The sequence below is a fragment of the Echinococcus granulosus genome (genome assembly GCF_000524195.1).
Source record: "Echinococcus granulosus chromosome Unknown EG_S00071, whole genome shotgun sequence".
Taxonomy (NCBI): Eukaryota; Metazoa; Platyhelminthes; class Cestoda; order Cyclophyllidea; family Taeniidae; genus Echinococcus; species Echinococcus granulosus.
The window spans coordinates 408,905-435,253 of NW_020170451.1; the positions used below are offsets into that span (position 1 = coordinate 408,905).

A 26,349-nucleotide genomic window follows, 5' to 3' on the forward strand; every position below is an offset into this window, starting at 1 on the left:
CTTATCAAAACAACTTGTCAATGACCCTCAAAACGATTGACCTACGCAGTCGTTAAGTTGGTGTTTGGGGTCCACCAACAACAGTGCGGGGTAGAACTACTGGGAGAGACGGAACAAATGGCAGTCTGTTAAACTTTTACACAGTTTAAATTGCTGCATAATTTTTCACAGTCATTTGCTCTAAGAGATCCGCAATCAGTTAACCTTAAGGGATGGATTTTCAAAAGGTGCCACGCCTGATTTCTACCTCAAGCATTCATGCTTCACATTCAAATAAGGTTATTATCCGAAAAATCTGACAGTTATAATTGTGAAATATCCAAAATAGAGGAAAACTATCACGTCTTTCGAGAACATATATTTAAAATAGGATTCTACTTTTAGGGGTTACTGTTGAGTTGTTCTTAGTAATGAATAGTGTAGAACAGACAGACTACTGATTTGTAGCTAGGAGTAAATGTGTAAGTAGAAACGGGTTAGCTTTGGACTACCATACGACATTCAAAAGTTTCCCCCTGCAATTACACTTTTCTCCATTTTTAAATTGTATTTTAAACCACGAGGGTCCGTCCTTCCGCACCAATGAGACCGTTGGAATGCCTTTTTCCTCTCCCTAGTTAAATTATTTTAGTCTCTTTATTAGTTCCGATAAGGTTATAAACTTGTAGTTTCCAATGCCCTTTAATAGAATTACTATATAAACAACACTTTCAAAATTGGCACTGTTTTCTTGAAAATTGGAAGGATCAGTGGTGGGAAAAGGAGGAACCAGATTGTGGCAGAAATTAAAGTAAATCTTTTCTTAATTACGCAAAAGATTTAATTAGTGGGTATGCATAAATCTTCATGGAGGAGCAAAAGTGCGTGTGTGGCGCGCAATTTCAGCGAATAAGGTCATCTTCAGAGAGGTGTATATTACATCGACTTGTTGTTGAATGGCTGCCAACAGTTGAGGAGTCGACAAGACCTCGATCTTTGCAGCTCGAGTCAGTTAGCCTGTGACAATTTTGACGACTTAGCGATTTTTAGGGCAAGACTATTTCAACTTCACGTGCTTCTCCTTCTTCTCAAAGTGTATGTCACATGAAAGTCATGCTCAGACATTATGGTTACTGTAGTATCCGCGTCTTTTCACAAGCTTTAGTTTGATCCAGAATTTACCTTGACTCAGTACAACTTCAGGTCTGTGTATCAAGGAGGATTCTCAATGAACCCGCGGATGTGTATTTGTCGTGTGATTGGTGGCTACCTCCTAACCTCGATACACGAATTCAGTGTGTCAACACCCCTACTTTTGATCTTTGGTGGTGCCTCTGCTTGAGTATAGTCCCTTTGCCAAATCTGCTTGAATCCTGAGACCAGACGAACTGTTGGCTCAAGAACCGCCAGGTGAAAGTGAAGTACTTTAACTTGCCATCAGACTGAGCGAGGATTTGGACGAGTTTTTATTTCATAAACCACCAGCTCGTAAAATGAGGCAACAACATTTGAGACCTTCGTAACAGAACTTAATGTCACCAAGTTAATGATGACGTCTGGCGCCTGTTTGCTGAACAATATTACCATTTTAGCCTTAAAAGTTGACTCTGTATTTCCTAACTGATCCTTTTGAAACGCCAACAATTTCATCTTCTTCCTGGTTTTGGAATGAAATTCATGAGTATTTCATGTTCTTTTGATTCAAAGCCTAAAGACGTTGAAAGTGAAATGCGGATAGAAGTACGCAGACAAGGGCAAGTTGTGCTGAACATCTGCTGGTGTGAGGTTTTCTGTAGCCCAAACCAAAAGCCCTCTTGCCCCTTACACAGTCTACTGCCTAACGGCCTAGGCCGTTGTTACCTATCCTAATTACGGAGAAAAAAAACACGTTTTGCTTTCCGTTTGTTGGCAGTTGATTTTAGACTTTATTGACATAGGCATAACATTCGCCCATTGATGAGCACTAGCAATAGCAAATAAAACGACAGAACGCCTCCGATAGTGTTAATGCTGGTGCCACATCGAGTTGAGACGACATTTTTCGCAGAGTTTAGTGTAAAACAAGCATATAGACACAACAACAACACCATGCACGTTCGATGGTAACCCTAATGGCAAGGTAAGGTCAGTCGCTCATGGGGTGCTTCACATAGTGTTTTTTACTTGCATCCTCAGCCACATACCATCCTTATTATTCCACTTGGAGTAAAATTGGAGTTTGTTGGGTACAAGACAACACATGCATGTCTTAGGATATCTCAAAAACGTACCCATCTCCTTCTAAACGTTTCTGATAGTCTAAATGAAGTGTGTCCTTTGAATCTTGTATCAATGTGAAATTCCTGGTGAAGGACCTGAACTGGCAGTGGTGTGTGTCCACAGTCACTACATCCTACTTCACTGTGTAGTATCCACGATCTGGAGCAGAGAAGAGAAGAAAAGGGAGCAGAATAGGAGAGAGAAAAGCGATAAGTCTAAATCCACGCCATGACTGGTCCACAAGGCGGGGTTGGGGGGGGGGGGGAAAGAAGAAGAGGGGGACTGTGTTGCATTGCATGACTTGGTAGGTCTCTTGACTAAGGCTGTGATTATGCGATAACCAGGGGCATGCACACACCCAGTGGTAGGCATATGAGCATGTCAACAACTGCACAACACGAATCGGGGCGAGCCAAAACCCTCGATCAAGTAATCCACCTGTCTACCCTGACGACTCATTTGTGTCATGGGACTTTGCATACTCATTGCTAGTTGGATTGGCGAGGAACAACTTGATGTGGGTGAGTAACAAGTAGTAAATGTTAATGAAGTTGTTTATCAACAGCGACTCCACAAATGTGCCAGTTGTTTTCTGTGAAGCGTTCGCATGCATCGTATTGTCGGGCATGGAATGAGGGTAGTACGGGCTTGTTGAATGTTGTGTTTCAGCTAACGCTCTTCAACACTACAACTCTGCGTAAAGACTTTTCATCCAGCAGTGTCAACTTCACCTTTGCACTGCCATGGCGGTTGGCGCGACGAACTTGTTCTGACCGGTCAGACCTTTTGATAAAGGTACAATACAAAAATACGAGCCAAATAAACAGTAACCAATGTGGTTTTAGCTCTGTAAGTAGGTGATAGATGTCAGCAGCGGAGTTTCTATTCGCCATATTGCCCAACCATCTTACAGAACCAAAGCAGGTTGGTTAATTGATAAAAGATAGTATGACATTCTATGAAATGTTGGAAGTCGAATTAATGAGACTGGTCCCGTCACTGGATCAAAGGATATAATAGTACCAACTAGTATGTCATTTGGTGTTTGGTGACTTTAACTGACATGTTAGGTAGTGAAAAGAAAAGGTGATCCTTCGAATAAATCGTAGCCAAGTTGAATGAAAAACGAGGGTTGGTTCCACCATTTGCAGTTGTAGCATGACAAAAAGATGCCGTAACTCCAATAACCCCATCGCTTAATAGGCCCGATCAATCGGTAACAGAAATTCCATCTGTGAATTGCCTCTGCCGTTGCATGAGGATATTATGACTACGTAACGAGAGGATCTCAAAACGCGCACCGTGGAGAGCTACCTTGGCTAAGAAGGTCTGACAAAGACCAAAAATGAACTATCGAATGAATAGAGGACCTTAAAAATTTACCAGAACGGTCCTCCGGAACTAACCACATGGCAGACACTCCTCTTGTCGTGCCTTTTGGATAAGTTGCGATAAAAACGTCGACGGTTCCTCAATCATTTAGATGTGATAAACTAAGGTAAGATCCTTAACAGTCGGAGAAATTGTTGATAGAAGGACACTGTAGTAAAGGGCTGCTTCGGATTTAATTCTGACATCTGGTGGAATCCTTTCAAATGCTGTTTGATTGCATAACTAAGGAAATAGTAAAGGATCCACCCCTATTAGAATACGTAACTTTATTCAAGGCTTCAATTCTCGACGTCATTTACTTTTGGCGCCGAGAGTTTATAGCTAAACGCCAAAATTTAAGTTGCAACTCTCTGCTGAAATACCCGGGGCCTGTTGGGAGGTCCACACAAATTGTAATGGCGTCTCAAAGTAGGATTCTGGACCTGAGCATTCAAAATAACACGGGTTTCAAAGTAAATCAGAATGCAAACACAGGCGTCGACCTGTGCCTGAGTTGGGCTGATATTCCCAGAAGGATGTGCTCACAACTTGAAAGGAAATTGCCGGTAAAGAACCTTCCAGATTATGCATTTCCAGAGCGTCCTATATGGTGTAAAATGAACTGACGGACGCGGTGGCGATCCGATCTGCCCTGATTAATGGAGCCTTCACCGAGTAGACTACACGCACTTTCTCATCTCGACTTGGTCAACCTCAGATCTCGCCAAGATACGATTTAAATCACTGCTTCCCCGTCCTCTCTCAACCCCACTGATGCATGCAGAGTTGGTATTGTGGACTGAATAATATTTCACGGCTTAAAGTGCTCCCTCTCGCAGTAAGCTTGTCAAGAGGGGCAGCTTTAAATAGCAACTTTTCTAGTGACTGTGCGAATTATGGGGTGTGGAAACAACTACTAGGAGGACGAGGGGATGGAGAAGGAGATTGGAGGTGACTTTTTACCTCGTAAACTAAAGAAAGCTATAAATCATCTCTTCGTGTACGAAAAAAATAAATGCACACCAGGTTGAGAAAAATGCGTACGTACTTGCTCTGTTGCAGGGTCTTTTCTACCCACCTTTTCCGCGCTCGCATGCACGTGCATACGGCCACAGCATCCGTCAAAACTCATTTATCATCAAATTAAGTTCGCTTTGACATGAACCCTCTGAAATCGGATCCTGCACCCCTTCCCCGAGCCACGTCGGTGGAAATCACAGTGATTCACCAAAACGAAGACAAATAGACAAAAAGTCACCCTTAACCTCCCATTAATCCGCTCGCTTTACAACAATTTCACCTCCAGCAAACAATGCACACGCGTCGCTACAAACCCAGCTCACAGCTCCGTGGAGTCGCAATCACCAGTGTGGAGGGCCCACGTCACTTCGCGGCTTGCAAGCAGAACATAAAATCCAATCGACCAGACGCACGAGGCGACTTCGGACAATGGGCAACGCTAAAATCACAAACAACCGACAACCCCTCCCCCTCCTGCAAACGAAATCCCCATTACTTTATGAAGTTAGAGAATGCTCGAGCAGACGCTCTGGATTTGCGATCAAACGCAAAAAAAGGGACCAAAACGGTTAAGTTTTGGAGTTCAACGATTGAGGAAGAGAGCAAGGGACTTTACAGTGTTGGGTTTATATTTATATACTTAATGGTGGGGGAAAAAAGGATAGAATAGTGTAAACAATAGGAGTCCGACAAAGGTGCGCACGCAAGTTGTAGTAAAATCAGCAAACCATGTGTGTGACGAGGAGTATGGGGGGAGGGATGAGAAAAAACATATTTCAAATTTAGCATGTGTGTAGATGTGTATGAGGATATTTGTGTGTACAGAGATTGATGATATATAGATACAATGAAGTGTGCGTGCGAGCGCAGCTACCTTCCTTACTTGCTTTCGGGTTGACAGCAGTACACGTGAACGAGGTAACTGAAGGAGCGTGGTGTACCTGGTGTGGATAGAGGAGAGTGAGCACTACTTCTTCCCGGGAACAGAGCCCCCACTGCCAGCAGCACCACCGAGGCCCGAGGCTGCCCAGAGCTGCATGAGGTTGAAGTAAGCGGAGGGATTGCTTTGGATCTGGCTGAGGAAGTGCGTGAGCACGGCGTTCTGCTGAGCGGCATGAGCCGCAGCTGCCTGGGCCGCCGCTTGCTGCTGGGCTTGCTGTTGTTGCTGCTGCAGCACGAGATACTGCATCGCTTGCTGAAGCAACTGCGCACGCGAATTTGCGTTCTGAGCCCCGCTCGCTAGCAGAGATGCGCAAGCATAGATGTAAAGGTTACTGAAAGAAAGCCCTCGTGCTTCTGACTTCAAATGGTGCTCAACCCTTTTTGTTAAACGGCACACTAGATACCTCCTTCATAGGATGTAAAAAGCAGATAGTTCCTTTACATTCAGTGATTAATTCCTAATCAAAAATACACTAATGCCCCACTTTTGGCAAATGCGCATTATACAGAAAACGTGTACGATCCTAAGCCTAATTAATAAATAAGTTCAGAAAAGCGCAATTAATAGTACAGCTAACAAAGTGATGTTTTTTACGGTCAAAATCTAAGGTCACAAAATGCTGTGAAAAACAACGAGAGTAAATCACACCAAGCAATCGTCGAGTAAGTGGAGCAACAAGTTGTCCGTGAACGAACTCATCTGTGGCTTTGTAGAATGAGACGAATGAACTGTAAGCTCACTTATTTCAAATAAGTTGAAACCGTGGGACTGACACTTACGAATTCCGCCACAGTTTAGGGATGTTAAGTGGACGGACTATGCGAATAGTTTAGCACTATCCCCTGGCTAGACCAGGACTCCCGAAGGAATCGACATCATTAAAAAAGCGTACCTTTAAGAGCTTGCATCCAAGATATTAAAATAAACGTCGCGATTTAAAGGTCAAATCTAACCACAATGTTAGAGGGTCAAGCGAGATCATTTGCAAAGGACCGGCCCTGCCCCATCACCAAGGCGATGGGGGTAGATTAACGCTGGCCTAAAATTAAGCATTTCGAAACTGCAAACACTGTCAACGAGCTAGACATCTGATATTAGGCGCCTTGAAAATTGGATCTAACCGACATGAGGTACGACGCGGGTTTTACAAGCGTCTTCACGATGGGGGGAGGGGGAAATGTGCCAAAGTTCGGACACAGAGCCAAGAGTATCACAAGCCTAGCCCACTCACGCATACGCACAAACACAAAAGTAGGCAAGCGCAAAAAAAAAACGCTAAATTGTCTGGGCTTGAAGCTGCGCATATGCACATGCCGTCATCAATCAAGCAACCAATGAGAGCTCGCCTTTCCCTGTCACTATGCTAGCAAATCGATGCCCCTCTTACGTTCCCTCATTCTCACAGGGTTGCCCTATGAAATTTCTTGAAAAAAATAGACGTATGTAGAGGTCGAAATTGAGACTCCGAACAAAGTGGTATGCACGCCAGGTGGACAAGAGGGCGAACCACATCTGTCACAAGAAATATCGCGGCATTCAGAAAAGAGGAAGTCCAGAACACAAATAGTAAAAGCCACCACTACTTGAAACTAACTGCCCCATATCGGGAAGACTTTTGTCACCATCATTTGAAAACTTCCACGTCCCAGGTAGCCGAGGCCTTCCCCCTTTCCTTCACTGTAGAAAGGGAGAGGTGTTTCAAACCCAAAAAATCTAACTAAAGGATTTGGGCACGCACGCACACACCGACAGCAGAGAGATGCGCAAGGAGATGCACTGCTAGGGGTCTGATCCAGAGCACACCCGCCGCAATTGCTGATCGATCCAGCTGGAACGTACCTCCACTGATGAGAGCGTTGCTCATGAGGAGAGTCTGAATCTGACTGAGGGCGTTAGCGGTGTGATCAGTGGTCGTTGGCGCAGAGGCAACAGCGACAGCCTGTTGCTGATGCGCTTGAAGGCCGGAAAGGAGCTGCGCGGCTGCCAGGCGCTGTTGTTGTTGTTGTTGCTGCAAAGCGGCGGCCGCAACTGCCTGTTGCTGCTGCTGCGAGTTGGCCACCGCAGCCATCATCAGCGCAGCTGTGGCCGTGGGTGAAGCCGCAGAAGTGGTAGAGGCTCCAGACATGGCTTTCGCGTACTGCTGAAGGGCTATCTGAGCGACTGCAGCTGCCTGGGCGGTAGCCTGAGCGGAGGAGTTGGAGACTGTCGCAGAACCAGCAACATTCGCAGCGCCACTGACCACTGAGGCGGCGACACGTGAACGCTGATGCGCGGCGGCTGCCACAGAAGTACCGCCCACGACTGTGGAGGGGGACTGACGAAGACCTGAGGCCGTTGTGCTCACAGATGACTACGTAAAGTGGCACGAAACACTTGTTACAAAAACTAATTGAAGTCTCAACACACGATAAAAAAACGACAATACAATCGTCAAAAGCTCCGATGCATGCAAAACAGACTCCACACATTGTAACTTGGCAGAGTTAGCAATGTATACCAAAATTTGCCTCATACAATACAAAGTAAGGGATGACTGTAAACTACCAAGCCAACACAAAAATCCATTAAAGTCAAAAAATTAAATGTTGGCAATCCTCGTGACTGACGAATTACTGATCGAATGGCCCAGTCGCAAGTGAAAATTTCAACTTGGATAGAAATAAGTCGCACTAAAAATAAGTTACAAATACCTTATTATTGTACCGCTGACTGTAAGCTGCCTGCTGTTGAGCAAGTTGTAGCTGATGCGCTTGCTGAGTGGCCAATAGCTTTTTCTCCTGCTCCTTTATGTACACATCCAACTTGGTCGAATTGGTGACAATGTCCTGGTATTCCCGTTCCACTTCGCGTTCCGCACTAATGTGAAGCTGCAGAACCTTTTGCACAGCCTCTTCGTACTCCTTCTTCAGGGTTAGCCTCTGAGTCGCCGTCAGACAGGCCTCGCATACTACATGCGTGGAGCCAGGTTTCTCCCGTTTCCAAACGGGAGTAAAATCAGTGCCACACTTCACACACGAGAAAGGGTTAAAACTGCAGCGTGTTTCCGATGACTTTCCGTTGCCTGATGGATCATAATCCTACATAAGAAATCGGTAGTTGAATGACAGCCAAAACACGATGACTTCTTGAAAAGTGACAATTACCTGGATCGACTTAACAACCTCCTCAAGACCCAATAAAGATGTGAATTCCGTTGTGAGCGTGCTAGGTATGAAAGCGATTTCGCAGAACCCGGTTCCAGTCGTTGGTCGTGGAAGGCTGACTTTTTCCAAATTCCGTTCCAATTGCTTTCGCAGACCTGCCTTCTTAGTGGCATAAAGCTGCTCCAGTGATTGCAAAGCTGCTTGTTTTGTAACTTTAGGCGTGGAAATGGGGGAGCCCGGCTGGTGTGCAGCTGGAGGCAGAGCTAAAGGAAGTGTGCTTACAGAACAAAATAGTACTTTTCGTTGCCTGTGCAGCCGAGGGTAACCTTTGGGAAGAAGTTTGACTAGAGGTCGGTTTCTGATTACTCGTGCTGACATTGTTGTTCAAAGAAGACGAAGATTGCGAAGAATTAAGCGTAGCCTTGGACACTGGGCGGGAGCTAGATGAATTATTTGAGTTCTGGCTTTCACGCAGTTTTTGAAGAAGCAAAAGAGTGGCCTCCTCTTGACGAAGATCATTTTCCAAAGATATCAATAAGGATTTGACGTCTGTCCCATTGGTTCCGCAAGGGGCGTTTTCCTTTTCAGTATCCGAACTTGAAGGCGTCACTTTCTCATCCTCATCCTCGCTTAGAACAATAACATCGGAAGAGCTCTAAATTGTTGATAGCCTTTAATAAGAAACCCACTTTAGGTAGATCCATTGTAGTCTTGTGACTTAAGTCGAGGGCATCAGCTACAGTTTTAGGTCTACGAAAGGAATGATTTAGAAATTAAAGCATACCGTTTCGCGGGAGTACACATGGGAATTTGTTCTTCTGGAGATTCCTTTAAAACTGTAAGAAAGTAATAGCCAATTAACGACAAACTGCTAAGCTGGATACAGCACAGAATGCCAATACAACGAACCAGTAGAAAACGGGCGTATGTCAGACCAACTACCCTCCGCGAATTAAAACAATGTGGGCGACCAATCAGTTTTAAGAAGCGAGAGAACAGGAAATGCATGGCAATTTAGGGAAGGACATCACATTTGTAATTCTACGTTTATGAGATATCACACTCTTATAATTTCATTCCCCTTTTGTAAAGAATTTTGCTTTTGCCCAACATCTACTGTCCGTCATTGTAAGTATGTATCCTGCAACGATTGGGTAATAGTCCAACGCGAGCGCAAATATATCACCAGCTTTTTGACACAGGAAATGTTCGATTTTGCTACAAGGCACAAATCTTGCTCTACTTACCTACTTACACTACTCTTGGGTTTGTTCTTAACTTAATGTGACAACTATGAAATCTACTTAAAATGTGTATCGGCAAGTGCAAATCGAAACAGACAAGCACGGGAAATACCAACTTCACGGCCAGATTTACAGGCATCAAGACCCACTCCCAGAAGAAATCAAGACCGTTAATGGTCATGTTTCATGCACTTTATGAATGTTTATAATTTTGCTAAGTTCCCGGGGCGGTACTGGGGAAAAAGCACCGTTTATTATTTCCTTAACTTCGTGCTGCATGTGAAATAGGAAACCATCTCCAAAAAAGGAATGTTACCTGGGGCTATTGACCACTGACCGAGGTCAGGCCCAAGGTATTGTAAATTCCTCGTTCATTTTTAATGGCATGGGAGGATTGCATTCTAATGTTGACCTAGCAGTACTATAAATATGCTGCATTAATAAATCTGCACACGGCAAAATAGGAATCTAGCGGTATTTTCATTAATCCTCCAGCAACCATATACCATGGAAATATTGGTCTCCAAAGTGATACCTTTTACCAGGGGTATTGTATGAACAATCTATTTGGCAGAAAACTGACTTAAACAATCTATCTTAAGGCTGTGATTACTGCTATGTGGATAAACCTATCCCATATTTCAATAGGGATATAAAATGTTTCATGTGATAATACTAGTACCAGTTTCCCATATCTATATATGCTGCCATTAATTTTTAGTGAAAACAACTAAAATGGTTTTAACTAAAGACAATATTGCTCCCTTTTTTGATTAAATTTGGAGACCTTTTATTAATGACTGTAAAAAGGCGATCTTTCACCAAGTTGCTAGTTGCTTGCCAAAATCTACAGTTTACCATGGGAACTTCCTTTTCTCAAAGTTATCCTTCGAACATGCGCTTGATTCGACCGAATCACTGTTCCCTGAAGTCAAAGGAGTCTTTTTAGAGTAATAGCCATTAATTCGGTCAAGCAATTGTCACGAATCTGTCAACTACTTAGATCCTTTTTTCGGGTTCAAGCAGATTTTCACGCGTGCGTTTTCTTGATCGGTAGAAGTTGCATGGTGTTTCAACCATTTATCAATGTTTGAATGCCAATGGTTATGACAACGTTAAAAGGTATGTGCCACAGTTGGTGGGTCATTTTATAACCGATCTGAAACTGGTTACTCATTTTCATAAGTAGCATGACTTTGGGTGCAATAGACTCCTTTGGATTTCCCCATTTTAGGAGAAATGGAAAGTGATTACGGTATGAAACGGCCCATGTAGTTTTGTGTCGAAAAGATTATCTTTTGTAGTATCATAATTTAGTAGACCGCTAAATGATGTCTATGGGATGTGCCCCCGTAACTCACCAAACAAATACAAAAATTCCTTCGAAGTTTTAGGGGCTGCTGGAGGAAGAGTTAACATCTAACGGAATAGGATTCGAAAATTATTATTCTCTCCTTTATTGTTCTTAATCCTACCAGCATTTAAATTGTTTACTTTGTGATGCATTCTTTAAAACACACAGGCAATTCAAGCACTACCTTATCTCCATTTAATAAGCAGGACGATACATGTAACTGCTTAGAAAGCTGCAGCATCAAGTCTACGTCTATAGACGCCCTCTTTCATTCGTCACTACCACCTGTGTATACGTAACGCAATCGCTTCTCATTAAACCTTTTCATTTAAAAATATTCTTTTTACCTTTCGAAACCTTGGGCGTGGGGATAAATTAATATTTCCACAAGGGCAAAATGCAAATGAAGTCCCGAATCAAACAAAAAATTCATCAAACTTATTTTTTGGGGACATTTAGAATAAATCCTTTCTTCGGGGCGATGAATTCAAACAGCGGCTTCTGTAATCAACACAAGCATTCGAAAAAAACCATCGTTCACTTCTCATTAATCTGGCCTCCAAGTGACGTGTTTAGCCTCCTCCTCTATCTTCAGGTGGTTGGTTGTCAGACGGCTTCACTAGCCCTAATTGCTCGGCTAAGTTATGTCGATGGAGGCGGAGGTGGAGGAGGTTGTTTTGAGCGGAAAAAAGCGTCTTGGGTGCGAGAGCGTGTTCGTGAGGCCCACTCTGACTGAATAAACACATGTCATCACTTATTCATGTCCCCAGTGTGCACGCATGCGTTTGTGCGTGCGCGCCCGCTGTACACTCGGACACCTCCTAGACTCCTCATTTTGGGGTGAAATATAATATTTTGCCCCCCAAGCACTCCTACAGTCAGTGGCAGTGGCCGTGGGAAGAGGAGATCGCAGCAAAAATATGCACAAAAATAAAACCTCCATGAACATGTTCTGCGGTTTGAAGAAATTGCGGGATCTTGAATCTTGTGACATCCATCCACTTCCTTTTAAGGTCACAGTCTGACGGTGTACATCTGGAATATTAAATGGATACAGTTTTGGAACATTCGAAGCAAATTTTTTGATTACGATGGTGTCCTTAATCCATCCATATTAAATGGAGGTATTCGAACTAAGGAAAGGATTAAAGTGATAATTTTACTTTAACTTGTTTACTAGCAGCGTCACATACGTGACATGAGTTTTTCATTATTTAATGGTAAATATTTGCACACATCGTGTTGAAGATATCAAAATAGATGTAGGATGTTCGTCGGTTGAGGGCAAGCACATTGCTGAGCAGCAAAAGTGGTAAAGCCGATCCGCTTAAGTGACCAACTTGGGTAGCATGAGGCGTGAAAGATGAGTGGGCACAAGAGGGAATATTGATCATGAGGAGTCGGTCTTAAATATTTATGAGTGACCAAGCGAAACCACGTTTCGGCATACAGCGGTTTTGAGTTGGATAAGTGAAAAAAGAGATTTTGTTCCTAAAAGTTAACTTTCCAACGCCCAATATTTCATGCCAGTAGATTAAGGCTTTCGGCTAAGCGAACGAAGTCAAACGTTAACAGCTGGTCACCGAGAGAACTAATGTAGATTTAAAAATGCCTTATTTTGTTTTCCCCAGTAAATAAGCACACTGGTCTGAAGAAAAGAGGAAAATATTTAACCCAAGGGTTTTGTGAGCCACTTTAGGCTTGTCTCAGAAGCCGTGACTGTCATTGTCACACGCACACAAACCGGGGAGTCACACTGCACAAAAATCCTCTCTAAAGTGACTGTAAGTGTGTGGTGTGGTATCGGTGGTGTTGCACACATTTAAACTGGAAGAAAAAGGCGTCTGTCCACAGCAGAGAGGACAATAATAAGCTTTCCTCTTCTGTTTAAGAAAATGTATTTTCCCGAGTGAGGTTGAGCGAGAGAGAGAGGAGCAAGACTTTAGCATTATCAAGACTATAATCAGTCCCCCCTCCTGCACATTGTCACCTCACCTGCCTGTGGCCTCATCAGGCCAAGGCCACATTTCATCCAATATAAATGAGGAGAACTTTGTCGAAGAGGCCACGGAAGTGGTAGACTTAGACCTAAAACTACGCAAGAATTATGTTGCAAAGTCGAGAACGTATGAGGCAGATTTTAAGGATTGAGGGATCAGCAACGTTTTGTAAATAAAAAAGAGGAGAATTATTAAGGCTACTATTACTTTGCCTACCTTGGATAACTATTCATATCAGATCTTGAAGGTCTTGTACTTGTGTATCCTGAACTGGACGGCTGTGAGCACATCAACTGGAAGATCGTGGGAATCTTACGCTGCAAACACACCTAGCTATGAGTATGTAGATCGTAACAAGTGTGGGAAAAAGGTGAAAAAATGGCCTCTTAATAACTAAATATATCAGACCATGAGGATTGATTAGATTTCTAGCTGTCCATAAAGCGGACGCCTTTACTCAAGGGGCAAGTTAAAACTGAGGTATTATGAAAGGTCCGTGAAGGAAGATCTATTTCACAGTCTCTTACAAGTTATTTCAGTTAATCATGCTAACTTTGAGCAGTGAAACCCCTAGGCAGCGAATAGAAGTCGTGTGGCACCTAAAAATTTTAACTCTCCAACTTGGCCGAGGTTAAATTCCAGCACTCTGGCTTAACAACTTCCAAATAAATGGAATCAAAGATGTTGAATTTGAGATGCGGATATTTACGGTCTTGATTTGTTGCCATTGTGTACTGAGAGACTCATGGGCATGTGTCCACTAGAGCCAGAAGCCATTGCAACTCATTTCGTTAGAACGCCTGCGTTCAGGACACACTCTCCGTTCCAATTAAGTTGGATCTTTTTCGGGCTACTTCCTGAGTGACATAGGCTCCAGTGGAGAGGCGAACGTCACCCCTTTTGTTTGGCAAATGGGATTGACCTAAACTCTGCACGCCTTTTCGCACCAGCCAGTAGGGTGGATGTCCAGTGCCCATTTTTGCATTAGATGCAAGATGACTATCTGATGGTGAGCTGCCGGCTGATCACGCTTTTGCTTTGTGCCCCAAAAAGTATTTGCGGCTGGTTTATTTAAATAACAGTTCCGACTACTGGTTTATCATTTCAATTTGGACTCAATGCCATGGCTGCTGATTACTTAACAGTGCTTGTTTGCCCAAATGGCGTTAGCAATCATTTTGTAATGCCTTAATATTGACAAGAAACCATCGGCTTGGCAGGTCGAAGGGAATGGGAGCCAGTAAGTCGAAAAAAAAGTTGCATCTAGCTCATGATTTACCTAAAGAACGAATATTCATCAGTTCTACTCCCAAGGGCATGCACGGAATAATGAGCAGTTTGAACAAAAGCACAGCGGATGATAACTTACCCGGAGCAGGTACTTCCGCAACACCATTCGGTTTAATCGCAGTTGTGTTGGTGGTCGTTGTGTTAACCGATTTCTGAGACTTTCGACTGGCCATATTATCCGTGTTTTGCCAGGGATTGTCAATAGGATTGGTAGTAGGCACAGCAGTGTCTTTGAGCCTCAGCCTTCGGTGGACGCCCCCGTGAGAGTCGTGTCGGGCGTCACGATCGAAGTCAATTGCTGAGAAGTGACGTGAACAAACACGAGAGTGTTGCGAGGGCCTGAAGTCCTTCCTCCCGCAAGCCACCACCCAAGCTGCTGTCCGTGCCAGGTCGCGTCGAGGAAAACGAAAAAAACTGAGGCCTCGACCATCGTCCGTTCGATTGTGGCAACCCGCAAAACAACATTGGGGCATCCTCATGCACCGTCTGAGAGCGCTTGGTTTGAGCAACTGTGTTGTGTGCGTTTGGGTGCGTATGAGTGTGCGCTCTTGCGTCGACCCAGGCTCTGCGTCTCTCTTCTACTGTATCTCCTTCCCTTCTTCGCCTCCGCTTCGTCCCTTTCCCCCATCTCCCCTCCACCTTCCTCGGCCCTGTCCTCTCTCTCCCTCACACGCGCACGCATGCACGCGCACTGGTCGCGAGCAAGTCCGGACACCAGTGTCGGTGGTGCGCACGTGCGTTTGCGCATCGTCTGAGGCCTGGCCACTCACAAGAGGCCAACACACAACACACACACACACGCATACACACCGCCGACAGAGTTCGCACTCCCCTTTTCTGGTTTGCTGGCAGCTCCTGATGCTGCTCTATTTACCCCACCTCCCTCCCTCTGCTGTCTATCCTTCTCCATCCCCATCTCTCTATCGAGGCCTACATGGCACTGCAATGTTGACTCATCATGGCATCGAATGTACCTCAATACCATGTGCTCCTACTTAGTGATCCCCCTTGAAAGTATTGTGGTTACCATTCGTTCTGGAGGATATTTGTCATAGAAGTGGTCAAAGGTGACATTCCTTCCCAAGCTTTCATGAGTAGTAATGAAATGACCGTTGCCGGATGTTCATGTACGTAGCGGCGCCTCAGAAGAAAAATGAGACCGCATCAAAGGTCACAAACAGTAACGATTGGTGGTAAGTGCTGTAAATGTGGGGAAGAGAGTGCAAGATAGCCCATATATGGCCATGCTAGATAATGTCGTATTTGGAGTTCCACAAATTTTACCGTAAGACGTCCTTAACGAAGCGCACGTAAAACGGAGACTTATTTGATCTCTCAGCTGACCGCTCCTCTGTTCCAAAGCATTTTTTTAAAAAAGTTTTCACTTTTTGAGCCAATTAACAAACATCCTAACGTATCGCCTGCCTGCCAGTTCCTACGATGAAAAATTAACCAGCAACTGATTATTAAGCGATTTAAGCGAGCAACTGCCTACTCAAAGCAAAACACGGCACGACCATTCAGTCTCTCAAATCAGACCCACTCCCCTATCTCCTCTTATTGAATCAAAGCACACCGAGTCACAGCCTATGCCCTTCCTTCCGCATGTGTTACGAAAGCCTTGAAACTCCGAGCTTGACTCACGCTGTGATGTTAGTCTTGAAAATAAGCCACAGAAGAACAAGCAAGCGGACCCATTGATTAATCTCCCACCTCTTTGCTGACTCAGTGCCCAATTCCCTTGGGCAATCCGCAGGGTCGTCGTATCTCACCCATTCACCCCCCTTTGAGCATTCGTCGACCCCCTCCCACCTACCCCCCTTCCTCTATCTCGCTGCCCTTCCAGCTCATGCGTGTGACCTCAGACCCAGTAATTAAGGACAGAATCGATACTACTAGTCTAACAGATCGTCCAGTGAAAATGAGGCGATGAGGTTAAACCCTCTCATGTGTAGTTGTCTCCTCGAGTTCGTGACAGCTCGCCCATGACAGACAAGTGGGGTTAAATAGCGTCGCAATTTGTGCTGGTCAACTTGTGGTCGAACTTGGCCACCCGTGCTGCTACCATTGCGGCTTTTTCCTTGGTTGAAAACGGAAACAGGTTTACAACTTCGCTGACGGAAAGTATGAAATTCATGTTTGTGGGCACGCATTATCAAAGCAGCTGATCTTTCTTACCCTTGTTGGCTGGTGGAAACATGGGTGCCTGAGATGTGATTAGAGGAGAAATAGGCTCCAGTCATCCCAACATTACTCATTTTGGTAGAGGCCTATCAGATAATTGCATGTTTTGCTCCCTTAAAACCCACCAGTTTTACTACCCTCGCCTAATTATTGTAGACAGCAGGGACACCATTTTGAAACGATTAAGTGGGAAGTGTGGACAATTCTCTTCACAAGTAGCGCAAGTTAGAAATGGTTTTAGAAAAAGCGGTTTTAAGTGTCAGTTGTCACTGTGGTAAGTATTCATTTCGCTCTATTTGTTGCTTTTGCGGTTATCCTGAAAAAGCCACCTTGATCTAAAACTAGTCAGCATGCTCACTACCAGAATCTCAGAGGCGAAACGCCAACCATAGCTCGGACGCCTTACTATTTTAATCTGAAATCAATTCGTCTTAGTTCATAATTCTTTACTAGTCTTAATCACACCCTTTTCATTTAATGCGCCGGATACGAGATAAGGTAGGGGAACTTGAGTGTCACGTATAAGTGACGCTGGCAGCGAACGTGTTCAACTGCCCAATAATCTCCGAATGATGGGCATACTTTCCATTCTATCACCCTGTACACAAAATTGCAGTTTATATTCAGAAAGGAATTCTTTTTGAGCATTAAGTCAGATGTACTGTGATTAAAGACTCACATCCTTTTATGCAGTGAACACACTAAGACTTGTTTTCAATGCCCTTTAAGGCTTAGTTTATGGCTGGTTTAGTCGATCCAGCTAGGTTTAAAATACACTTCTTAGTCCCATTATTGTATAAAATTAAATCGCGCTTGGGCCTTGGATTTAGAACTGTACTGGCCCGTTCAATCTAGAGGGTAACTGGAGAACACTTCTACGCTGTGGATGACGGACCCAGCCTCGGCAACTCAAACAGGGTCATTTGTGGAGGCAAACACAGGCCAGGTAATGTCGGGGTTGAGGTGGCACAGCACTTAGATGTGGATCATTTTGGCTTTGGAGGCAAATTAACGAGGCTTGATGCATGCAAGCGGAATTCTCATGCCCTATTAACCCTACTTCCGTCTGCACAAATGCTTTAAAGGAACTACATAGCGCCGTTTAGATGGAATCTACTAATTTTTTTCGCCTACGCCTGTTGAAAATGGAAGACTGTGAGTTAGAGTGCACGACAAGCAGGTTTGATTTTTCTGATTTAGCATTTAAGAGAGACGTTGGTCCGAACAGGCTGGCAGGTAAAGCTCGCCCCATGGGGTGGCGATTTTACAAAATCCTCGATTGTTGTTTATTACATGTTCAAGTAGCGCTAAGCCTAAAAAATTGACGATTCCTTCCCCAATTTTCCATAAATCCTTCCTAAATTGCGAAAGAAGGGTGGTTTAGAACATTGCAAAGAAATCCTTCAAATGAGACATTCATCGAAGGTACTCGAAAATAAAATCAAGTCTATTTATAAACAAATGTGCCATTTTCTTCATAGCACGGAAGTAAGGTTAATTGATGCCTTCAATTTGAACGTGATAAATAGGGAAATAACATAACTATTAGTGAATCACCAAAGTGAAATATGGATGTAACTAATCCCATCCATTAATTACCGAGTCTTGAATGAGACAACTTTGAGCTCGAAAGCATGAAATTAACAAACTGCTGTCGTTTCAAGTCCAAATGTCTTTGAGTTCTGTCACAGACTAACTGTTTTAGCCCTGAAGAAGAATGAAGTTAGTAGGGCGGCAAGAATGGTTGAGGATCCGTGCTTAAGTCATGCCGGCCGATACCCCATGCCAGTGTGAACTTCATATGGGGTGGGCGTTTTTACGGTGAGAATGCCTATGTGCATATTCCAATGGTTCCTCTCTTGCTCTTTCTACTCCTTTCTCCCTCCCACCGACAGACCTCGGTCGTAATGTCCAGCATCCTTAATTAGAGGCCCAGACCGCGGGAGAGTGGGGACCAAATGCAAGCTGAGAAAGTGGTTAAGGGGGGGGGGAGGGGAGAGGAAGATAGCGGCCACCGTAATTGGGAGACAATAGAGATGCCGCTGTTGCCGCCACTTCTCCTTCCTATGTCCTGTTTCTGTCCTCATGCCACCACCTTCGCCACATTGTTGGTTACCATAGTGAATGATTAATTAAGACCGATTTATTTAATTACGTTAGCAACACTTCAGTTCGCTCTGGTACTGGGAATGCTCGGGGTGAGAAAGGAAGGGGCTTAACGCCCAAGAGTGTCTAGAGCACCGAGACCCTTCTGATGTGGGTTGATAAAACGCGGCAGAGTAAGCGGAAGGTCTGACGTCCAAGTCATTCGTGCTAAAAAAGAGTACCATTTGTAAACCACTTTTAATTCAAATTTTAATATGGAAAAAAGTGCAAAGGCTAAACAAGCTTTCGTTAATTTCAATCAGATTGCTCAACAAACTGAAATTCCTTCATTGTGGGTTGCCCCTAGGATAATAACTCCTCACGAACCCCTCATCAACCAACTCCATTAACACTTTCGATGGCACGTTGTTCCTGCAGCCAAAAAACACCCCTGAAGGTGAACTTTTAAACTTTGTCATTGCTATCATTTCTAAAATGCAATTTTTCGATTCGCCTTAAATACTTCGATCAAAAGTTATGCTTTGTACGGAGACTACATTCTACCATACCTTTATTTCAACCCAAGGAATTAAACTGAGTGTGCTGTATTTTGGGGTCTAGAGTAATCCATTCCCATGTCCCAACTGCCTGTTAAATTAGATTCAGCCATTTCGTTCGGATGACATAGCCTTAATTCCTAATGTAAACATAACGCTAGCTACCTCAGTTTCAGCTCTGTATGCGGAGTAGTAAAGATTGGAGCTGAGATCCAAATGCACTGGTGTAGCAGACTCTGACTTGTACTAGCTGTCATTAATCAAATGAATGCCGCCTATGCGGAAAGTAGACCACGTAGAGGTAAACCTCCTGGCGATCTGCATTGGCCGCGCGTGCCTCCAGCTTGAACGCGAGCACCGGTGCGCGCGCAACTGAGCTAGCAGCAGGAGGACGCAGCGGAGGAGGGGGCGCAGGAGGAGGAGGAGGCAAAAGAAGAAGAGGCCCTGTATTGATTACACGAAGAGAGTTAGGGAGTGAGTGAGGGAGAGAGACACGCATACATGCGGTGGGCTGCCCGCCCCCTCCAGTGGAAGAGGGAAAGCGGAGGCTTGACAGAAGGAAAGGTGATCGCCTGGGCTTGTATAAGTGGGCATGCGCGCGTACATGTTAACCTACGCACGCACATACGTACACACGTGCGGAAGTGCTTCCGTGCCAGTGATTCTGTGGGCGCGTGGCGAGTGCGGTGTGGCGGAGGAGGGGGGATTAGCGGTGGCGGCAGTAGAAGCGGCCTCACGCAAACACCTCCGCCTTCGAGTTTAATCACAGACCGAAAATGAGCAGGAGAGCTTGTTCGGTCGGCCGGTGGGTTGCTTGATGGTGGACGACACAGTTCTGGTGATCTAACCTACCTCGACTCCTAAGATAATACATGCATCTGATGTTGTGTTGCGAAGCGGAAAACCATCTGATTTGTTTGGTGATCAAAAGTAGCAGTTTGCTAATTGAGGGCGTATGTAAATGGAACAAAAACTTGCTAACCTATTTTACCAACAAGTAGCAAGTGGAGAATACTGGTTCGATGTGCCAGAAAACTCTTCGAACCGACAACTGAAGTGTTACTCCGATTCAGACAAACTTAAGTCCATGATTCAATTACAAGTGGGAGAATTTGCCTTGAAATCAAATTATAAAACTACACTCTGTTTATGCCTTCTGTACCTGCAAGCATTTGTCTGATACCAAGTGTGTGTAGCTCTGTTAGTTGTGTGACGTAAAATTGTGGAGACTCATTCCAATGAATAGAGTCGTTTGAAAGCACGCAATCATAACCGCACATTTTCAAACTTGAAGATCTTCTCTCGATGACCAAAAATCATCGTATAAACTCGGCTGCCACTTAGATGGTGGTTTCAGTTTACACGGCAACTAAAGCAGAGGGGTGAATATGGGAAAGAAAGAGTATAACTTTGCAGTGTAGAGGGCAACGATCTACCAGTCTCCATGCTGGTAGCATGGAACGAAATCATTTTGTTCAGGTTACTACCCTCTTAGCTCTTCTGTGCGTTTACAACCAAGCCATTTTCATGATTGCACACATCGTAGCGTAATTGGTAATAACTAAAGAAAGGATAAGTGCGATGATGCTGAATCATTCAGTGCTATAATGCACCACAACCAGGTTACTCAACATTACATAAAGTGGAATCAGCTAATTATAAGAATGCCATTGCTATTTTATTTCTGATTTGTCCGTGAAGCTGTGCTGATATTTCTCTGCCTGAGTGAATGTATACAAAGTCAGATTTGATAGTTAAACACTGCTCTCTTCGATGGACATCCTGTATCTGCGCTTCATTTCGAATCTTCCGCAATTAATTTCATATCGCTCCAGCATATGCATGGTTAAAGAGGACTGCATTCATCAAGCCCCCGCTTCCAGAATTCCATGATCAGGTGTTGAAATAGATGACTATGCATGCATGCATCGAGGGCTTTTTGTGGTAGATGAGAGTACATTCCAGGCACCAGGCATCAGTAGTGGTGAACTGGCTATCCATCCATCCAACTGAAGTGAGAGCAGGGGAAAAAGCGCCCACGCGTACGTACGCAACTCGAGAAGGCATAACCGAGAGCGGGAGCAGGCGGAGGAAGGCGGTGAGCGAGAGGCCCTATCGATCGATTGACCGATTTCGAGGCGCGAGCGCGCGAGTCTGATGCGCACGTGCGACCGAGTTGTGGTCGGTCTGTGGGTAGGCGCGTGCGAGCGCTCTCACACACCTCCGCACACGTGACACGCGCCAGTCAGACAGGCAGGCAGTAGAAATGAGTAGAAACGAGGCCATAGGAGCGGCATCTCTGTTTCGAGCATGACCAAGGGAAAGGGCGACGGTGGTGGCAGTGGAGTGGGGCAAGCAGAGAGCCTGCTGGACCCAGGCACTGTGTGCACGTGTGCGTGTGTGTGTGCATGAGTTCCTTAGGGAACAGGCCTGTGCATGCCATTACTCACGCGCATTGGCAGTAAAATTGAAGCTGACACTTTGCCAGCCCGGGTTAGTTTAGGTGGTGTATTTAACGTAGCCCCTTATCAAAAAGTACTCACTGTGGGTTGCAGATAGAATATCGGGTCAATAACTAAACAAAGTAAGATTGCGGCATTCCTGAAGGACACAGTGATGGATGGGAATCTGAAAGTACTTCACTACAAGCGCACAGAAGGGCCGAGAGAATGGTAGCAGTTGTGACAATCGGAACCTCAAATGCGATCATAAGAGGCTACTATGCTAGTTTGCCCCGCATAAGTTGCTTTAAGTAGCCACTCATTCGCAGGTAAAATGGCATTATTTCTAAATCATTCCAGCTGATGCCACGGCTTTGAGAAATCACTGCACTGCTCCAGTAGACAATGTTTGAAATCATCTGACGGCAATTGTCTTGAAATCGTAAATTAGAACCGCATATGCTATAAACACTATAATCTGCTGACTGGGAAAGGGCACCTAATGGGGATTCAGCAGTTCATTGCTTACAATGTAGTCTTGCTTTGAGGTAATTTTATTCTTTATTCCCATTGTTGGAGTGCAAGCGGGCAAACTTGGATCTCATGGGCTTTCCTTTTTTTACTTAAAAAGTGTAACTCTTCCGGTAAACTCAACTGTCAACTGTTATTGCGCCAGTCCCCCTTTCTTTACACGTGTATGTGTGCGTATGTACGCGCTTTGGTCAAAAAGATTGAAAAGGTGCTCTAAAGTTAAACCATTAGCTTCCTCTCTCTCCTTCTTTCCCTCCCTCTCTCGCTCACTCCTTATTTGCGGTTAGTGACAAGCCCACTTGCCCGTTGTCTGGCCCTCACCACCACCACTAGGCCTGTGGGCTTAGGAAACGTTAGGTGCTAGCGTGCATGCCTACTGTCATAAACACACACACTGGCACAAAACCTGCCTGCCACCTGTCATCCCCCACGTGGTCGGTCTGTTAGGGCCCAGTGGGACTGGCCAAAATAGGGAGAGGGGAGAGGAAGAGGCGGGTTAGGCTAGAGGAGGAAGGAATGGAGAGGAGAGCCAAAAACCATACATCGTCCACTCCATTGGTGATTAGATAAGTGACTGTACGCGTGTGTGTGTAAAGCCGACTATTTGTGCCTAGTTGCACCTACAAGAAAGTTGTCACAAACCACCTCCTTTCTTCCTCCGTAATACCGACAGTAAGCCTACTAATTAGCTTTGTGAATTTCTGAGTTTATTTGTGTACCTGCGCGTGCGGCAGTGAAATTAGCACCTTCCCACCCATTATTCGCAAACAGTGCTACGTTTCTAGGCTTCCTCAGACTAAATAATTGCCTGTGGCAAAAGGGGTGGAAAGGATTAGAAGCTTCAATGCGATGATTTGGCGCCTTCAGTAAGTCATATAATTCAAGAGTCTAACCACCCCTTTGCCACCTAAAAGTAGAATATGCTAAATCCAAGGAAGAAACGCACAGATTTTTGAGCTCGAACTTAATTCGAATATAGCGAGGGAAAATCCACGATTTTCTCTATTTAGTTTAAGCCAGAAAACAATGTTTTTCCTTCTCAAACGTGGTCTGTGGCAAGAAAAAACCAATTTTAAACCTTTTGCATGCAACTCGCTACCAACTAATTTGTGTCATCATGTCGTAAACTCTTCTCTAAGACTCGAAAACATCCTTGAAGAGGAGGATTACGTCCACCTAACTCCCCAGTTCGGTTTGTGCGAATTTCCATCCTTTACGCTTGACGAAGTCTCATAGTCAAGTAGATTGGATAAGCTCTCCCAAGTCTCCTCCACGGGCCCAGACACTCGTGGTGCCGCAGTTGTACACAGTGACCGCTACTTCTCCAATCTGCCTCATCTAGTAGCGTGTTCTATAGGCACTAAGGATTGTGCAATTTGGATGCTAACGTCTTCCTCAGGGTTTTTCAAAGCGCCTGTTAAAAACGTTTACGTAAAATTTGTTTCATGACTCCACCGTTAGCAGTTATGAGCCAGTTAATTGACAGAGAGAAGCGGACGTTAAAATAGTAATGGTACGGTGATCAAAAAGCGATTTGTTCTGTCCAAAAGGTCTTTGTGACGCAAAACATCAGAATGCGTTAGTCAAGCTACAACCAATGACAAAGTAATCCTGTGCTTAAAATGCCTCAACTTGGAAATGGGGATAAGCTGCTGGTACACGGATTGCTGCCGAAACGCCGTTGAGATTCCAACACTAGAGCTCAGGTTTGCTGTTTAAAGGGCAAATTTTTGATCCTTTTTTAACGTGAAATCTGCAAAGGATTAGGAAAAGTAAATTTAAAATATGTAATGAGGGTTGGAATATCATTAAGGTGAACGCTTTAGGGCGTTGAATATTCAGTCTAACAGGGAGAAAAGAAAGTAAACTTGCGTTTTGTTTAGTCATTTCTAATGCCCCCAGAGTGAGTTACTAAATCCACTCATTTATTTGTAACAATTTGATTGTTTGTTTCACATTTTGTTTTGGTTACGCGGACACTGAAGGGCACGACCACTGTACTTCTGCTCGGCGGCACGGTCTCCTGGCCACGATGGAATAACTCGGGGCGCTACATTGGTGAAAACAGAAAGCGAACTCGATCTTAAAGGACAGCTACCATAATTTCTTTTACTGGATGATAAATCACAACTTGACGGAAGAAGGGCATGTACTGCGGATGGGAGAATTTGTGACCACCCCTAGAAAAGGGTTGCAAATGACGTCTACCTTCGGCTACTACCCGAGTCCCGTGTTCTAGAGAACTGCTACATCCAGCTAAAGCAATACTAATCGTGGTCATGAATTATCAGGAGAAGATCGTTTCGGAGCTGTCTACGTTACTCGTATGAAGACGTCAACTAAGTGAACACATGATACCTCCTTCACCTCCCTACTAGCTGGATGGAATCCAGATAGCTAACTATGAGTGGGAAGCATTGAAGTGAGAACAAAGTGACAAGGAGAAAATAGACACAAAATCTTGTCCCACGAAACTATTTTAACCTCCACCCTATATGAAATGGCTGTGCTCTTAGGCCAGTGTTCTTACAACTAGCGGTGAACATACAAGAAGGCAGCACATTCTCCATTTTCCCAATGGAGTTCTTAAAATGGACAAAACTCTTGATGCAGTGGAACTTGCCAAGAGGGATCAGTGATGCTGCAGTCAGATACCGTCCTAGTTGCAAGCAAGTTAGACAAATGGGACTGTTAGTTTGTGGGCATGCGTTGTGCAGCACCGACTACGTTGTAATGGCCGACGCGGGTGGTTGACCACAGGGAGTGCCGGAGACGAAACTCGAAAGGAGAGTTGGGCTATGTAGTACTTTATAATTATTTTTTTAAAAATTTTTGCTATGGCTTCACGAGCACCCAAGGCTCGCCTTTGTACTTCTGCTGTGGCATGGCCACCGGGCCATACCAGTAGCTCACCTCCCCCACAGCCCATCTGTACGTCTGTAATACATATTCTACCCAAGTATTATACCTCCTTTCGTCTTCGGGTAAGACTCGGGGCACTATATGCTAACTAAACGAATTACTCACTTTCATTTTTTGCCTTTTCGGTATTATTCTGTTTAATCTTATGTAATTCACTACTTTACTCAATAAAATACGCTTTGAAGTAGTCTGTCAATGATTAATTTACAATAGAATCAAGCTGTTTTCGGTCATAAATATTCATCGTATCAATACCTTTCGATTTTACCCCATGAATTCAACTGCGTTCTTATCAAAACAACTTGTCAATGACCCTCAAAACGATTGACCTACGCAGTCGTTAAGTTGGTGTTTGGGGTCCACCAACAACAGTGCGGGGTAGAACTACTGGGAGAGACGGAACAAATGGCAGTCTGTTAAACTTTTACACAGTTTAAATTGCTGCATAATTTTTCACAGTCATTTGCTCTAAGAGATCCGCAATCAGTTAACCTTAAGGGATGGATTTTCAAAAGGTGCCACGCCTGATTTCTACCTCAAGCATTCATGCTTCACATTCAAATAAGGTTATTATCCGAAAAATCTGACAGTTATAATTGTGAAATATCCAAAATAGAGGAAAACTATCACGTCTTTCGAGAACATATATTTAAAATAGGATTCTACTTTTAGGGGTTACTGTTGAGTTGTTCTTAGTAATGAATAGTGTAGAACAGACAGACTACTGATTTGTAGCTAGGAGTAAATGTGTAAGTAGAAACGGGTTAGCTTTGGACTACCATACGACATTCAAAAGTTTCCCCCTGCAATTACACTTTTCTCCATTTTTAAATTGTATTTTAAACCACGAGGGTCCGTCCTTCCGCACCAATGAGACCGTTGGAATGCCTTTTTCCTCTCCCTAGTTAAATTATTTTAGTCTCTTTATTAGTTCCGATAAGGTTATAAACTTGTAGTTTCCAATGCCCTTTAATAGAATTACTATATAAACAACACTTTCAAAATTGGCACTGTTTTCTTGAAAAT

At 44.2% G+C, this 26,349-nt stretch overlaps 1 protein-coding gene across 1 annotated transcript; it reads right to left on the reverse strand. All coding sequences in view use genetic code 11, as the record gives it.

The window, feature by feature from the left end:
• Nucleotides 1-4,948: 4,948 nt before the first annotated feature.
• EGR_07186 (Transcriptional repressor p66-beta) lies at nt 4,949-15,076 on the reverse strand (the record flags this gene model as incomplete). Its single annotated transcript, XM_024496435.1, has 9 exons — nt 4,949-5,068; nt 5,615-5,868; nt 7,319-7,922; nt 8,263-8,649; nt 8,716-8,978; nt 9,013-9,370; nt 9,405-9,465; nt 9,500-9,551; nt 14,683-15,076. The coding sequence occupies 9 exons, from the start codon at nt 15,074-15,076 to the stop codon at nt 4,949-4,951; spliced, it is 2,493 nt and encodes an 830-aa protein (XP_024349190.1).
• Nucleotides 15,077-26,349: the final 11,273 nt, after the last annotated feature.